Consider the following 17,701-nt stretch of genomic DNA (forward strand, 5'->3'; position numbering starts at 1 on the left):
GCCATAGTAGCCCAATACATAACCTGAGACTAACAACAACCAATCAGATCGCGTATTCTGCTGCGCTAATACAAAGCGCGCGCTGTAGGTGGACTGGTTGCCATAGCAACGTATTAGTTATGTGCTCGCAGTGTACACGACACCCGGTGCCCTTGCAGCCCCATTACACAAGTACCGAGACTCCTATTGACTTCGCTTAGCGTCTCCAGGACGGACTTCACTTCCTCCCGTTTCAGTTTCCCCGCCATGGTGCAGCGTCCCGGTCACGTGCTCTTACGTCACGGCTTACGTCCGCTTAGTTTCCGTACGTCGCCCCGGGCAACGGTGTGAAGAGCCGGTGTGTCTGTGCAGGAAGTCTAAAAGTCGTTCGTTAATACATCGGCCACAAGAGCGGAGAAGGCTCGCGGTGTCAAGGGAAAGGTAACGTATGGGTCATATGCCTTACATTAGCTGGAGGGGTTGACATGACGTCACATGAGGAGAGCGGCACCACCTGCCCACGTGACCCGGTTCTCTGGGGAAGCTTTGTGGGCGCGGATAGCTGGAGCTGCAATGACAGCAACCAAGTTTTGTCACATTAATGGGGCCAGTAGCCATAGATCTTAGTTGCCAATTTGGAGGATTATAAGTGTGAGGAATATAGACTGCGAGATAATCCAATATACTGTGTATATACAAGATATATCTTATATACACTTACACAGGGTTCAAGTCTTGCAGGAACATGTGGGAACTGGGTTCCTGCACTTTTTTCATAGCAGGAACACCATTCTCATTAGCAAGAGTCCTGCAGGACCAACCCATGAGCCCTTTTCCCGGGACTTGACCCCTGTGTGTGTGTGTGTGTGTATATATAAATAAATAAATATATATATATATATATATATATATATATATTAGTAAAAGTCCGCAGCACACAATCCAAATGGGTGAAAAAAAGTGACATTTACTCCATAAATGTGCTGCGGACTTCTACTAATTTATAGCTACATATGGACCATTGACCGCGGTCCGGCTCTGCGTGCACCACTACATTTTTTCGGGGTGCTGCTTTCCTTGGATTACTAGATAGATAGATAGATAGATAGATAGAGGTTGTTAAGGGGAAGAAAAGTATATCAGTGGTCTTTCATCTGTGGACCTCCAGAAGTTGCAAAACTACAGTTCACTCTCTGGGCATGTAGTTGTTGTTTTGTGACATCTGGAGGTCCTTATTTTGAAGATCACTGAAGTATGGTATATACCTGACTGTGTTTATTGACTCCAATATTATTATTATCATCTTCATCATTATTTAAATCCCATTTGCAGTGACACAATATAAATAAAACTTAAAGGAGTACTCTGGTGCAGATTACTCCTGCTCAGTCCTGCCCGGGGCTGCAAAAAAAATGAAAATAATCATCTCTCACCTTCCTGGGTTCCCTCCGGTCCATCTTCTTCATACTTCCATGTGAGCGAAGCGTCACATGGCGCTCAGCCTATTATGGGCCGAGGCAGAACATTGTGGCGGCCGGCGATAGACTGAGCGCCATGTGACGCTTCGTTCACATGGAAGTATGAAGAAGATGGACCGGAGGACCAATCAGCTGTAGTGGCGCTCCGCGGGAACCCAGGAAGGTGATAGATGATTATTTTCATTTTTTTTGCAGGCCGGAGCAGGAATACTCTGCACCAGAGTACTCCTTTAAAGGGGTATTCCAGCCCTAAGACATCTTATCCCCATGTCTGACCGCGGGGGGGCCTGCCGCTGGGGATCCCCGCAATCTCTCATGCAGCACCCACCTGTCTCAGCTGCACGAAGCAATGATCACCATCATGCCCCCTCCCATAGGCTTGTATTGAGGGGGCGGGGTGTGATGTCACAAGGGGCAAGGTTGTGATATCACGATACTCCGGCCCCGTGGTCGTGAGGCTTCAGACATGGAGCCTGCAGCACTGCATGCAGCTGAGACAGGTGGGTGCTGCACGAGAGATTGTGGGGGTCCCCAGCGATGGGACACCCGCTATCAGGCATCTTATCCCCTATCCTTTGGAAATTGATAAAAATTACAAACAATTACAAAATATACATATATATACACCCCCGCATTAATAAAGATATGCCGGCTGCTGGCACTATGCACTGCTGATAGAAATACTTTTCATTCATAGCGCTGCAGAGGTATATGTATACAGATGCGCTGGGGGGGGGGCAGACATGATCACGTTATCTGCCCCCCACAGCACTTCTAAATACATATGCCGCCGTAGCGCTATGTATGAAAAGTATCTTTATTAATGCGCTGTGGGGGGCTAGTTATATAGGCTATATGTCTGCCCCCCCCCCCCCCCCCCCCGCAGTGCTATATATCTTTTTTTTAAATGTAGTAAAATAAAATCTATATAAACTAGGTATCCTTGTAACCGTATAGACCTACAGAATAAAGATAAGCGGGGCTAGATATATAGGCTATATGTCTGCCCCCCCCCCCCCCCGCAGTGCTATATATCTTGACCCCCACAGCGCTTTTAATATACATATGGACCCCGCTGCCACTCACAATGTTCATTTTAAAAACCCTGCAGAGAGCCCTTAATGGCTCCTCAGTACAGGCTAGGGCTGGGAGGTATGACCAAATATGTGTATCACGGTATTTTTTTTTTTTACTTACGGCGGTTCCACGGTATATAACAGTATTTTCACCCCCAAATCATGTGACCCGCCAGCGCTGTTCTGCTCACCCCAATTAATGATCAGCCCAGCGGGGTCAAGCACTGCCCTCCTCTTCTTTGTTCGGGGCCGCCGGGCGCTGGAACTCACTATACGCCAGTGGTCTCCAACCTGCGGACCTCCAGCTGTTGCAAAACTACAACTCCCAGCATGCCCGGACAGCCAACGGCTGTCCGAGTATGCTGAGAGTTGTAGTTTTACAACAGCTGGAGGTCCGCAGGTTTGAGACCACTGCTGTACGCTGTATCCCTATGCCCGGGCTGCAAAAGATACAGAAAATAAACTTTTAACTCACCCACCTCGGCCGCACGCAGGGGACGGGGGGAGGACAGCCGTCAGCCTATCACCGGCCCGAGCCATGCCCCGCCCAGGCCAGTGATAGGCTGAACCCACTGTCATGTAAGAAGCCGGATGAATGCTCATAGTGTGAACGGAGCCTAAAAATCAGCGCGTCTGTCATTCAGTATTATTACATTTACGCAGTTCACCCTGTGGGATCCTAAAAAATATATTTTAATGAGTACCTGTCACCAAACTAAACTTTTAATATATTGTTGCATGTGTAATTTTAAGACACATTGCTATTCACTTGCTGTTCAAATTCTCAGCCTTTCTATATTTTTAATGTGATTGATAAAATGGTCACTAGGGGGCTCTGTTCTGTTCCCTGCACAAGTCAAACAGTTAGTTTAAACTCAAAAATCCAAGGATCAATGACCCAAGTGAGGGGTGGACATAACTATAGTTCATTTTACAGGCAACTCAGCCCAATAGGACTGGGTGAAAAGTCCACTTGTTAGCCCTCACTGCAAAAATTGTTAATACTTAACTTTTATAGATTACATTTGAAAATTAGGAGCTGAAAAAAGTGATTTAAAAACCCAGCATCTCATGCACTGTTCTGTTATTATTCCATAGTCGTCCTGCTGGACTATTATTTGAGATTAAAAACAGCACACCTGCAGTGTGTACTGTTTAGCAGTGCTGATGCTGTTATTAAAACCATTCACATAGCCCCCCCTAACATGTTTTGTCACAGAGGTGACATTTTCAGAGGTTATGGGGCAATGGCAGTGATGGATGCCGCAAGGGGGTTTTCATAACCTCCCCTATTGATGCCAGAGCCACTCCTCCAGGAGATAAGCAATCCACTCTCACTCCTTGGATTGGCAGTTCCAAAGATCTATCACGAAGTCTGTTAGATTGCCCAATCCTATTAGATCCACTCCCACTTTTTTGCTTGGTTGGATTCTTATCCTGCCACTCAAACAAGGCTGAATTTCATTGGTGCAAACGCACCGGAAGTAGCATCACTCACCTATGTTCCAATTCACGCATTCGCGCCCGATTTTGCAACTATTGACGTCATCAGAGCAGTCTTTAGCGCATGCGCTACCTTCTTAGTGCAAATGTTGTCATGGCTGGTATCTTTCTGTCTTCTGGACCCAATACTGAAAATTTCTTGAGTCAGGCAGCACATGTATTTTCTAATAACAGGCTCCCTCTAGATCAAATTGACATACATGCATTCAGAGATTTACAAAAAACCTATAAACAATACGTTCATGGTGGAAGGTGGCTAGTCTGGAGACACATACACAGCAGAAGATTACATACAGAGGTCTACGCATAAATATAGTACCGAACTCACATCAGGAGGATCCAGAGTTCCTAGCTGGGTGGCAGAACCTACTCACAGACTGCACTATATGTATGCAGGAGTACCTTCTGAATTACATGAAGTTAGTACTAAGATGTACTGGGACAGAACTTGACTAACGGATTACTGAAATCCAGTCATTTACAACATCTGTAGATTTCAGCAGTCTTGAATTGAGACTCCAAAAACATATAGTCATTCCAACAAGAGACTAAGGAACAGAAGCATCGCAAATATATACGCGATAAATGTGATTTTGAGACAGGTGTAATTTATATAAAAAAAGAATCAAAACTATAATTATAATCCCACCCCCTATACTGACATCTCTGAGTCGTACATTTCGGAATCTGAGGACCCAGGAAGGGGAGGGCCCGGCAGTCACAACACAAACAGAGGCTGTAGGAGAGGTGGAAGGGGTGGTTACTCCTGGAGGCAACCCACACGTAAATCACCTGTCAATACTAGATCTAGTGAACCAAGATGTGCCCCAGTAGTAACAAGAGATCTGGGAAGCCAAAACATGAGCAATATCATTCCAAGCAGTGGGCATATGCATATACCACCAACCTCTGGTTCTTCATCCTTCTTGCAATTGGCACTCCTGGTAAATCATCCAGTGGTGAATATAGCACCACCTGTCTCGATATTAGGTACGAACACAACCACCCAGGGTATCACACAATCCCCTTTTTTTTTTAGGAATGGGAGTGTTGCTTCGAGACAAACCACCGGGTCCCAAACTGCAGTAAAATCATTGGTACTGTGGTGTGGTTACTAAGTTACAAGAACTCCCCTTTCTCGTCACCACACTAGTGGCGAGTCTAGACGTAGAGTCTCTGTACACGAACATTGCTCACTGTTTGGGAATTCAAGCTGTGAGTTATTTCTTGAGCTCGAGAAGTACACAATATCACCAGCACAATGATTTCTTAATTACACTTTTACGTTTCATTCTCACTCACAATTTCTTTCTTTTTGATCGCAAATATTATTTTCAGATTAAAGGCATTGCTATGGGCACGGCTTTTGCACCTAATTATGCAAATTAATTTCTTGGGTGGTGGGAGAGCACTATTGTTTTTTCTGAATTCACGGGTCACATTTTATTTTGGGGGAGATTTATCGATGACATTTTAATCGTTTGGGAAGGCACCCTCACTGAATTTGAATTATTTGTCACTGCACTTAACACTAATGACATAGGTATGAGGTTCACTTCAGAAATTCACACGAACATGATTAATTTTCTCGACCTAGAGATTACATGAGATCTTGATGGAACTGTACATACTAACATTCACAGGAAAGAAACTGCCACAAACAGTTTCCTTCACTGGCAAAGTCATCATCCTCTGCCTCTCAAAAGAGGGACACCCATAGGGCAGTATTTAAGGGCCAGGAGGAATTGTTCCAGTGATGACACATTCCAAAAAGAATGTGAATTATATCTAAGATTCCTGAACCGAGGGTACCCAAAAAAATTTCTCCACTAGGACTACTCCACGTAGCCAATTGCTTAGCAACCAATGTAGACCTGGGAATGTGACGCAAAAAATTATCCGATGCATAGGTACCGTACTTATGAGTCTAACAACACAGAAGTAGTAAGAAATTTAAATAAATATTGGCCACTCCTCACCAATGATACAGAACTCAAAGAGGTTTTACCAAATAGACCAGCAATGACATATCGTCGTGGACGCAACATGAGGGAATCATTGGTACATAGTTTTTTTTTTTAACCGAGACCTCATCTCAAACCTGGTTGGGGTCACCCACCACTGGGTCATATCCCTGTGGTGCGTGTAGTTTTTGCAAATTCATGCCAAAGACTAAAGAATTTGTCAACCCTGTGGACAAAAAGAAATACAATGTGAAAACGTTCATTAAAGCAGTAGTCCGGTGCATACTTTTCTTATTTTCTCCGGTCCGGGCTGCAAAAAAAAAAGAAAACAAACTTTCTCATACCTGCCAACGTGCCCCAGGAGCTCCGGTACAGGGGTTTGGCCGCCGAGCTGTTTGCTTCTTACTTCCTGTTAGCCCGGCACGTCACGCGGAGCTTCAGCTTGTCACCGGCCGCAGCAATGTCTCGCCTCGGCCGGTGATAGGCTGAAGCTCCGTGTGACATGCCGGGCTAACAGGAAGTAAGAAGCAAACAGCTCGGCGACCAAACCCCTGTACCGGAGCTCCTGGGGCGCGTTGGCAGATAGGAGAAAGTTTATCTATTCTTTTTTTTGCAGCCCGAACCGGATAAAATAAGAAAAGTGCACGCTGGACTACTCCTTTAACTGTCAGACGACTGGGGTGGTCTATGTGGCCCAATGTCCCAATCTGTATGTGGGGAAGACAGTACAGCAATTTATGCAGGAGGATATCCAAGCACATTAGCACGATCAATACCCACATGGACACAACTTTATCGAGGCATGTTAGAGAATTCCATGGGGGTAATCGCTCATTATTGAAGTTCTGAGGCATACAGAAATGTAGCCTTGGTCCGAGAAGAGGCAATGTAAATCGGAAACTCTTGAAGGGGGAGGCCTTCTGGATTTATAAACTAAAATCTCTAAGCCCACTTGGTTTAAATGAGGGCTTCACTTTTTCAGCATTCTTGTAAATATTGAAGCTACAGCCATGAGCAATTCATGAGATTATATCAAATAGAAATGTTTGACTTTTCCTTAAAATAAAGAGAGCTGAGCCCTAGATTGATGCCGCTTTAAAGGGCCACCCATGGAGAAAACCTTGAGAGGGACACCCCTCATTATAATAACAGCTTAAGTAATATGATTTTGAAACCCACTAACAATATAAATAAATCTAACATTAAATATCAATAATATAGGGACACAATAAAAATATGAGACAAACAGGCATGGAAAGTGGATTTATCTGCTGATTTGATATTCATTTTTATTGAGGATGTAAAAGAAGTAGAGGCATTCCATAATGAATAATATAGTGTATAATGATCCAATATAATGGTAATCTGTTTTTGACATCTAAAAGGGATATGAGGAGGTTGACTAATCAGTGGTGAAGGAGTAGGAAGAGTTAACACCTTCCTTGTGTTTAGCTCGCCATATAGATGTACAAAGATATACTGACTTAACAATTGTTTCGGTCCAGATCCATCAGTATGGATGGCAAATTTCCATTAATATATAATATACCTCCTATATCCACCCCTGAGGTATCCCACTTATTAAATATGAAATAATTATTGCATTAAGATACACCATAAAATATGAGACTCCAAATGGATTATTATAATTATGAAATATCACTATTTGGAGTCCGGCTTCTTTGGATAGGGGATAAGATGTCTAGGGTGGGAGTACCCCCTTTAAAACACGGACATTTTTTAATTTTTTTTTTATTAAGGACAGGAGGGGTATTAGGAGTAGTTAGGGAATATAATCTGAGTTAATTTAGAAAATATGGTTTGACAGGTACTCTTTAACCCCTTAACGCCGAAGGACGTATATTTACGTCCGGCTCACGCGATATGCCGTGGTGACCCCGTGTCATATTGTGGCGGTACCGGCGGCCATCAAAGGCCGGGACCCGCGGCTAATACAGGACATCACCGATCGCGCTGATGCCCTGTATTAACCCTTCAGACGCGGCGATCAAAGCCGACCGCCGCGTCAGAAGCGAAAGTGAAACTATCCCGGCTGCTCAGTCGGGCTGTTCAGGACCGCCACGGTGAAATTGCGGCTTCCTGAACAGCTTACAGGACACCGGGAGGGACCCTACCTGCCTCCTTGGTGTCCTCTCGGCGAATTACTGCTCCGTGTCTGAGATCCAGGCAGGAGCATTCAAGCGCCGATAACACTGATCACAGGCGTGTTAATACACTCCATTGATCAGCATGAGAGATCAGTGTGTGCAGTGTTATAGGTCCCTATGGGGGCTATAACATTGCAAAAAAAAAGTTTATCTTTATTAACACTTTTTTTTTTATTTAACCTCTTCCCTAATGAAAGTTTGAATCACCCCCCTTTTCCCATTAACCCCTTAAGGACCACAAGTTTTTCCGTTTTTTGCACTTTCGTTTTTTCCTCCTCACCTTTTAAAAATCATAACCCTTTCAATTTTCCACCTTAAAATCCATATGATGGCTTATTTTTTGCGCCACCAATTCTACTTTGCAGTGACTTTAGTCATTTTACCCAAAAATCTACAGCGAAACGGAAAAAAAAATAATTGTGCGACGAAATTGAAGAAAAAACGCCATTTTGTAACTTTTGGGGGCTTCCGTTTCTACGCAGTACATTTTTCGGTAAAAATGACACCTTATCTTTATTCTGTAGGTCCATTATGGTTAAAATGATACCCTACTTATATAGGTTTGATTTTGTCGTACTTCTGGAAAAAATCATAACTACATGCAGGAAAATTAATAAGTTTAAAATTGTCATCTTCTGACCACTATAACTTTTTTATTTTTCCACATGTGGGGCGGTATGAGGGCTCATTTTTTGCGCCGTGATCTGACGTTTTAGCGGGACCATTTTTGTATTGAACTGACTTTTTGATCGCTTTTTATTCATTTTTTCATGATATAAAAAGCTACCAAAAATACGTTATTTTGGAATTTGGAATTTTTTTGCGGGCACACCATTGACCGTGCGGTTTAATAAATGACATATTTTTATAGTTCGGACATTTACGCACGCGGCTATACCACATATTTTTATATTTATTTTTATTTACATGTTTTTTTTTATGGGAAAAGGGTGGTGATTTGAAGTTTTATTAAGGAAAGGGTTAAATCACATTTATTAACTTTTTTTTTTGCAGTGTTATAGGTCCCATAGGGACCTATAACACTGCACACACTGATCTTTTACCCTGATCCCTGCAAAGCCATAGCTTTGCAGTGATCAGGGTTATCGGCAGTCAATTGCTCAAGCCTGAATCTCAGGCTTGGAGCAATCAATCCCCGAGGGGACATGCCGGAGGCAGGTAAGGGGACCTCCACTCGTGTCCCAGCTGATCGGGACACCGCATTTTCACTGCGGTGGTCCCGATCAGCACCGCTGAGCAGCCGGGATGGTTTTACTTTCGGTTTAGACGCGGCATTCCGGGACCGACCCGATATGACGTGGGGTCACCGCGTTATATCGCGGGAGCCGGCCAAGGACGTAAATATACGTCCTTGGGCGTTAAGGGGTTTAAAAAAATAAAACAGTGTAATAAAAATAAACATAAGTGGTATCGCCGCGTGCGTAAATGTCCGAACTATAAAAATGTATCGTTAATTAAACCGCACGGTCAATGGCGTACACGTAAAAAAAAAATTCAAAAGTCCAAAAAAGCGTATTTTTGGTCACTTTTTATACCATTAAAAAATGAATAAAAAGTGATCAAAAAGTCTGATCAAAACAAAAATGGTACAGATAAAAACTTCAGATCACGGCACAAAAAATGAGTCCTCATACCGCCCTGTACCTGGAAAAATAAAAATGTCTTCTTCTGACCCCTATAACTTTTTTTAAACGTATACATTTTCCTGCATGTAGTTATGATTTTTTCCAGAAGTGCGACAAAATCAAACCTATATAAGTAGGGTATCATTTTAACCGTATGGACCTACAGAATAATGATAAGGTGTCATTTTTACCGAAATATGCACTGCGTAGAAACAGAAGCCCCCAAAAGTTACAAAATGGCGTTTTTTTTTTCGATTTTGTCGCACAATGATTTTTTTTTCCGTTTCGCCGTGCATTTTTGGGTAAAATGACTAATGTCACTGCAAAGTAGAATTGGCGACGCAAAAAATAAGCCATAATATGGATTTTTAGGTGGAAAATTTAAAGGGTTATGATTTTTAAAAGGTAAGGAGGAAAAAACGAAAATGCAAAAACTGAAAAAACCCGGTCCTTAAGGGGTTAAGGATGCCGCCTGTCTTTACCTTAACCCCTTGACGACACAACGTAAATGTTCGTCCTGTTGACCGGGTACTTAACGCACCGGGACATACATTTACGTCCTGTACATGACCGCGAGCACTGGAGTGGTGCTCGTGTCATGCTCGGCAGGTCCCCGCTGCTATCAGCAGCTAGAGACCCGCTGGTAATGAAGGACATCAGCGATCGCGCTGATGTGCGCCATTAACCCCTCAGATGCCATGATCAATACAGATCACGGCATCTGCAGCAGTGCGGTTGGTTAAATGGATGATTGGATTGCCTGCGGCACTGCCGCTGGCATCCAATCATCCATAATGGCAGATGGAGGTCCCCTCGTCTGTCTCCTGAGATCTTCTGCTCTGAGATCGAGCAGACCAGAGCAGAAGATCGACGATAATACTGATCAGTGCTGTGTCCTATTGCTATAAATAGTCTATTGATTGCTATAAATATATTTTTATATATATATAATATGGTGTGTGTGAAAAATCCCCTCCCCCAATAAAAATGGAAATTGTCCTTTTTTCCCATTTTACTCCCAGAAAGTGTAGACAAAAAATTTATTAATAAACATATTTGGCATTGCTGCGTGCGTAAATGTCCGAACTATCAAAATTATAATGTTATTGATCCTGTACGGGGAACAGTGAAAAAAAATTGCTGCTTTTTTGTCGCATAATATTCCCAAAAATGTTTTGCAAAAATGTATTAAAAGTTTCATATATACAAATGTGGTATCAATAAAAAGTACAGATCACGGCGCAAAAAATGAGCCCTCATACCGCCCTATATACGGAAAAGTGAAAAAGTTATAGGTCGTCAAAATAGAGGGATTTTAAACTCACTAATTTGGTTAAGACATTTTTGATTTTTTTTTTTTAAGTGGCACAATAATAGAAAAGAATGAATGTAATCATGGTATCTTTTTAATCGTATTGACCCACAGAATAAAGAAAACATGTTATTTTTAACATAAATTGTACAGCGTGAAAACAAAACCTTCCAAAATGTGCAAAATTGCGGTTTTCTTTTCAAATTCCACACAAAAGTAGTATTGGTCGTGCAAAAAACAAGCCGTCATACTCGTCTGTGGATGGAAATATAAAAGAGTTATGATTTTTAGAAGGTGAGGAGGAAAAAATTAAAATGTAAAAATAAAATTAAGGCCAAAACGGGCTGTGTCCTTAAGGGGTTAATGACCGGGCCCAATTTTTCAAATCTGTCCTGTGTCTCTTTAAGTGGTAATACCTCTGACATGCTTTTACTTAGCCACGCAATTCTGAGATTGTTTCGTGACATATTGTACTTTATATTAATGGTAAATCTTTGTTGATTCATGCAGCAAATTTCTGGCGTTTTTATTTATTTATTTTTTGGAATTCACTGTTTTGGCAAAAGTTATGTTATATTATATTATGTTATGTTATATTCTGTGGGTCAGTACAATTATGACGATACCCAATTTATATAGCTTTTTTTAATGTTCTTTTTCCACTTTTTTGTGTTGTCGTGTTCTGACAGCCATAACTTTTTTATTTTTTGTCCAACACCATTGTGCTAGGGCTTATTTTTAGCCGGACGATCTGTACATTTTATTGGTATCCTTTTTGCGATTCATGCTACCTTTTTGATATATATATTTTTTTTTATTCCACTTTTTTTGTGTTAAATGGCGTTCACTGTGCAGAATAGATACAATTATCAATTTATTGTACCTATTATGTATAGGTTTGGGTGTTTTTTGTGATCATATAGGGCTTTATTGGGAAAAGGGTATTGACAGCCCGGTTCCGTAGGCAATCTCCTGCAGCGCTGAGCAGGAGTTTGCAAGGACGTATGCATACATCCAGTTGCGCTAACTAGCTAGCAACTTGGACATATGCATAAGTCCTGGGGCGGGACAGGGTTAATAGTTTGAATCGATCAGTACTATTGGTTATCTTTTGTACAGCCTGGTCCTGCAGGCTACACAAGAAATTCGTCCGTCATGCCTGCTGGATGTAAGTAGGAGACTTCCAGGTGCCATGATTTGCGCTCAATGGATCCATTATGGGGATCCGATGAGGCACCTCTTTTTGTCTATAGTAGCCAAGATTTGCATTGATTACGGCATCTATAGGGTGAACATCAGAATGACAGCAACCAGACCTGACCTGCTATGAAGCAAGCTTAGCTCCTGCGCTCACTTCATAGCTGTACCGTAAATGTACAGTGCTGTACCTGAAGTTACTCACTACAGCACAATACATTTACAGCTCCTGTCCTTTAAGGGGTTAAAGGGAACCTGCCCTCAGTTTTATGCTGTCTTAACCACGGACAGCATGAAACAGGAGCTGGGAACACAATCCCGACACACTATGATCTATGAAATTTGGTTATTTTAGACATCATGGTGTATAAAAGGCCACCGGACCCAGGTAACTGCTCATAGGGGCGGGTCCCGGAAGCTGCTCTCCACCCTGCCAGTGCTTAGTGATGGGCATCTCCTTATATGCAGATGGGGAACATTTACGGTATATTCCTCCAGGACCTTCCCCTCACTTGTTTCTCTTTTTTTACATTTACGGTATATTCCTCCAGGACCTTCCCCTCACTTGTTTCTCTTTTTTTTCCCAGAGTATACCGGATTTCTTGCCTTAAGAAAAGATGGGTATTCCATCGTCTCCCAAGGAAACCGTGGTCATCACTGGAGGTGGCGGCTACTTTGGCCACAGGTTGGTGTTTTAGTATAATTAATAATGATGCATAATTATGGAAAGTCTATTAATAATCTATTTAATTATTCAATTCTGATGGGGATACTTTGACTAATGAGAACTAATTGCATCTTCCGAGGAAGCAAAATTTCATTATTAATTAGATTACGTTAATGGCTTTTGCCGTTCTGAGATTAATAAATATTCTGCCATTGCTCCCATCCACACCTAATATATGGGCTTGTGGGAAGGATTCATTTAAAGGGATGGCATACTTAAAAAGTAAGTCTAATTTGATAGACTGTAGAATTATTAAATAGTGTAGTTTAAAATATTATTTGAAGATTTGAGGGCAGGGAAATGTATGTGTGTGTATACATATATATTATTCATTGCTGGGTGTTTGTCACAAACTTGCTGATCTGACACTCATATTATCTATAGATAATGGCCATGACCTCTGTTCTACACGTAGCACCGAAAGGCTAACACATTCCCTATTACATACAAACAAAGGTGTGTTGCGAGCAGGTTATTTAAAAGTGCATTAAACAACAAAGGCTCCCAAATGGCAAATCTGCCTAGTAAATAGATCACTAAATATTTATACAGATTTTCCATTCATGTGGCTGAGAAAGCTGGTTGGCAAGACATGTGGGAGCCATATTGGGGGTTATATAGCGGATTATACATCTTTCATAAAAGCAAATGTATTTAAGAAACCGCTTGGTGAAATTTTAAAAACTTTAATAATAGAAATTTCTGTGTGGACATTCCACAGACATCGGAGCGCTGGCAGAACATGCCGTAGGAGCGCTCAGAAATGTGGCGCCTCATTAACAGCAATGCAGTTCTTTGGGGTATCCGCAAACACATTGAACATGTTCAATGTTTTTGCGTATACTGGAAACATGATTTCTGTGGCAGATGTTGCTGCCCTGGAAATTCTGCTGTGTGAACAGAGCAGAAGAATCTTATTGTAATCAATGGGACTCTGCTGCTGTGGAATGTCCATGTGGAAGATTTATGCAGACTTCCGCACAGACATTCTGCCATGTGAACCCAGCTGAAGGATGCTTTGACACAAAATAAAAATGCAGCTGATTTTCCACATGATAAAATCTGCAACACTTCTAAAGGTGTATTTGGGGAGGAGATATGCATATGTACAACAAAAATTCACATGCTCCAAATTTAACATTTGTATTTATAAATTTGTCAATTGCCACACTGTTTTATAGTTTTTTTTTAATTCATTTATTTATTTATTTTAATTTATTTTACTGCACTGTGTAAAACATTTTTATTTTTTATTTATTTTTTTTATCTCATGCTGCTGATACATTAATACAATGCAGATTTTCTACATGCAATTTTGCTTTGAAAAATCTGCAGCATATCTGCCACATGTGATAAAAGAGCATGAAATCACATACGGAGTACACACTCACCATGCCTATTTCTGGTTTCTAGGTTAGGCTGTACGCTGTTCCAGATGGGGGTCAGTGTGGTACTTTTCGATGTACGGAAACCAGAACAAGATCTTCCTGATGGAATCCAGTTTATACAGGGTGATATTCGCTCCTTGTCTACAGTGGAGGAAGTTTTTAGTAACGCTTCCTGCATAATTCATACTGCTTCTTATGGAATGTCCGGAAGGGAACAACTTCAGACACAGCTGACTGAAGAAGTCAATGTGAAAGGAACAGAGAACGTTATCCAGGCCTGCATAAATAAAAGTGTACCACGGTTAGTGTACACCAGCACATTCAACGTGGTTTTTGGTGGGCAGTCCATTAAAAATGGGGATGAGTCAATGCCTTACCTACCTCTGAATCGCCATGCCGACAACTATTCTCGCACCAAAGCAATTGCAGAGAACAAAGTGCTAAAAAGTAATGGACAGCTGTTAGCAAATAAAAGTGGATGCTTACGGACTTGTGCCCTCCGGGCAGCTGGAATCTATGGCCCTGGGGAACAAAGACACCTTCCCAGGATCATCAAAAATCTTGACCAAGGGCTTTTCATATTTTCCTATGGGGATCACAATAATCTGGTGCAGTTCGTTCATGTAGATAATCTAGCATCTGCTCATATTTTAGCTGCCAAAGGTCTTACAGATGAAAGGAACCACATAGCTGCTGGCCAGGCATACTTTATAGCAGATGCCACCCCAATCGATAATTTTCAGTTCTTCCGCCCCTTTATTGAAGGCCTAGGATACAAGTTTCCTTCTTTTCGGGTTCCCCTCTTTTTTATATATTTTATGTCCTACCTCACTGAATGGCTACATTTTCTAATCAGGCCTATTTATAACTTTCAGCCTTTGCTGACCCGCGCTGAGGTGTACAAAACAGGCGTTACTCACTATTTCAGTATTGACAAAGCCAAGAAAGAGCTGGGTTATGAACCCAATGCATTTGCTATGCAGGAAGTTGTTGAATGGTACAGAGAAAGGGGTTTTGGGAATAAAGCCAAAAAAGTGAAACATTCAAACTTTGTTTGGGATGTGGTGGTATTTGTCCTGCTGGTTGTAGTGTTACTTGCTTGGGTTCCTAGTGTTGTGGGATTAACCCTACAGTTCCCCAACTAGTGATAGAAACATTTTAAATTTTACTGTTTGAGGCCCCATTGACACCTCATTTTTGCCTTATGTCTCCAGTTTACATCAGGAAACCAGCAAAAAAAGATACTGATACGCAACTGGCCTATTAATGAACCCAACACAGTCTACTAGTGAATACATTCAGTCCATTTTTCAAACATTATACTTTTTATTTTGTGTAATTCAAAAGTGTGGTAGACTATATACTTTTAAGTCCTGTAAAGAAAATAAAAATAAATATAAATAAATAAATGGACTAAAAATAAATATAAATAAATGGACTAAATGTTTTCACTAGTAGACAGTGTTGGGTCCATTAAACTCAATGGACTCTTTGTTGTGTATGGCATGCTTTTTGCTGGTATCCCGACTATGTTGTGATTGTAAGAGTTCACCGTAGACCTTTCTGGACAAGATACACACCATTGTAGGAAAATTATAGCATGATTTAAGGAGAACTCTCCTTTATAAAATTTATCGCCTATCCTAAGGATAGGGGATAAGTGTCAGATCGCGGGGTCCGCCCTACCCCCCCCCCCCCCCACCGGACTCCTGAACGGTGCCTCTGCTCACTTGAATGGAGCGTGTGGACCACAGCGCGAAGCTGTGGCCAACACACCCTCTCCATGCAGCTCCATGAGAGAGCTGGAGCGCTGCACTCGGCAATCTCTCATGCAGTCGGACCCTCCACAATTTGACACTTATCCCCTATCCTTAGCATAGGGAATACGTTTTTTATAAGCGGGAGTTGACACGGTTAGTTGGCTGTTAGGACAAGTAGACACATGGCACCCTGAAGTACTGAGGGTTGGAACGATTCTTCTCTCCCCCTTCAATCCTTGTTCATGCTTGATTGACAAGTGGAAGCCGAGCCCTGTTTCCAAATCTCATTTGCCCTTATTCGTCAATCTCCCTGAAACCAAAACGGTCTGCTTTTGCCCATAGCGACCAATTACAGCTTTCATTTTACCAGAGCAGGTCCATAGTTAACCTATGCTCCATCTACGCCAAGTACTCTGGCATTGCTAGGCTGCTTAATGTTTTCTGCAACTCTACACTTGTCTCTCTCCATCTGCTGTCTAAAACTATGCTCCATCAATCGAAGTATTTTGACTACGCTACCCCTGTGCTGTTCCCTAAGCTGGACAGAGACGGTGTGTGTGAGGAGTGTCTGGCCCAGTCAGTGGCCAATGCGGCCGTAGTAAACTGCGCTTGCAGTTTAAAATTGATTTACAGTAAACTTTACTACATCGGTCTTCTTCTATGGGTTGTGGAATCCTCGCGCATACCAAAAAGGGGTGGAGAAACAGTTACCTGGCTTACTATGGAAAAAGGAGAAGAAAGGCTCCTAGCCATCATTTCATGATCTCTGTCGGGAGGGGGCCCAGTAAAGTAGTGATTTATAAGTAGACTGGATAAATGACTGGCCAAATTCCTCTGTAGTATTCAGCAGCTAATAAGTACTGAAAGGATTAAGATTTTTTTAATAGAAGTAATTTACAAATCTGTTTTAACTTTCTGGCACCAGTTGATAAAAAAAACCTGAAACCCCCTTTTTATTGGGCTACATATTTGTAAAACCGGTGCTATTTCTAATGAAAAATCACATGAACCCTAAAACTGTATAACCTCAGCATATCAGTAATAGTGATTCTACAAATTCATGTATGTGAAGTTGAACAAATGATTATTATTATTTTTTATTTTTTTTTTACAAAAATATGACTAATGGGGCAATCAGAGCTTTGTATAGTTTTGAATTCTGCTAACTTTTTTGGGGGGTATTTTCTGTGCCCTGCTTAGGGTCAGATTGGTTTGCAGCTGAAGACCTGAGTAAGGCTGGGTTCACACTACGTTTTCTCCCATACGGGAGCGCATACGGCAGGGGGGAGCTAAAACCTCGCACTCCCGTATGCCTTCGTATGCGCTCCCGTATGTCATTCATTTCAATGAGCCGGCCGGAGTGAAACGTTCAGTCCGGTCGGCTCATTTTTGCGCTGTGCGCTTTTACAACCGGACCTCAAACCGTGGTTGACCACAGTTTTAGGTCCGGGGAAAAAGCGCATACGGCGCAAAAATGAGCCGACCGAACGTTTCACTCCAGCC

At 42.0% G+C, this 17,701-nt stretch overlaps 1 protein-coding gene across 2 annotated transcripts; it reads left to right on the forward strand.

Moving 5' to 3' along the window:
* The first annotated feature begins 299 nt into the window (after positions 1-299).
* SDR42E1 (short chain dehydrogenase/reductase family 42E, member 1) lies at positions 300-17,552 on the forward strand. Of its 2 annotated transcripts, none has more exons than XM_056525833.1 (3): positions 300-420; positions 12,911-13,008; positions 14,464-17,552. In XM_056525833.1, the coding sequence occupies exons 2-3, from the start codon at positions 12,941-12,943 to the stop codon at positions 15,581-15,583; spliced, it is 1,188 nt and encodes a 395-aa protein (XP_056381808.1). In that variant the 5' UTR covers positions 300-420; positions 12,911-12,940; the 3' UTR covers positions 15,584-17,552. The 2 variants fall into 2 exon arrangements, with proteins under 2 accessions (XP_056381808.1, XP_056381809.1); XM_056525834.1 differs by lacking the exon at positions 300-420 and adding an exon at positions 462-630.
* The last annotated feature ends 149 nt before the right edge of the window (positions 17,553-17,701 follow it).

The sequence above is a fragment of the Hyla sarda genome, chromosome 6 (genome assembly GCF_029499605.1).
Source record: "Hyla sarda isolate aHylSar1 chromosome 6, aHylSar1.hap1, whole genome shotgun sequence".
Lineage (NCBI taxonomy): Eukaryota > Metazoa > Chordata > Amphibia > Anura > Hylidae > Hyla > Hyla sarda.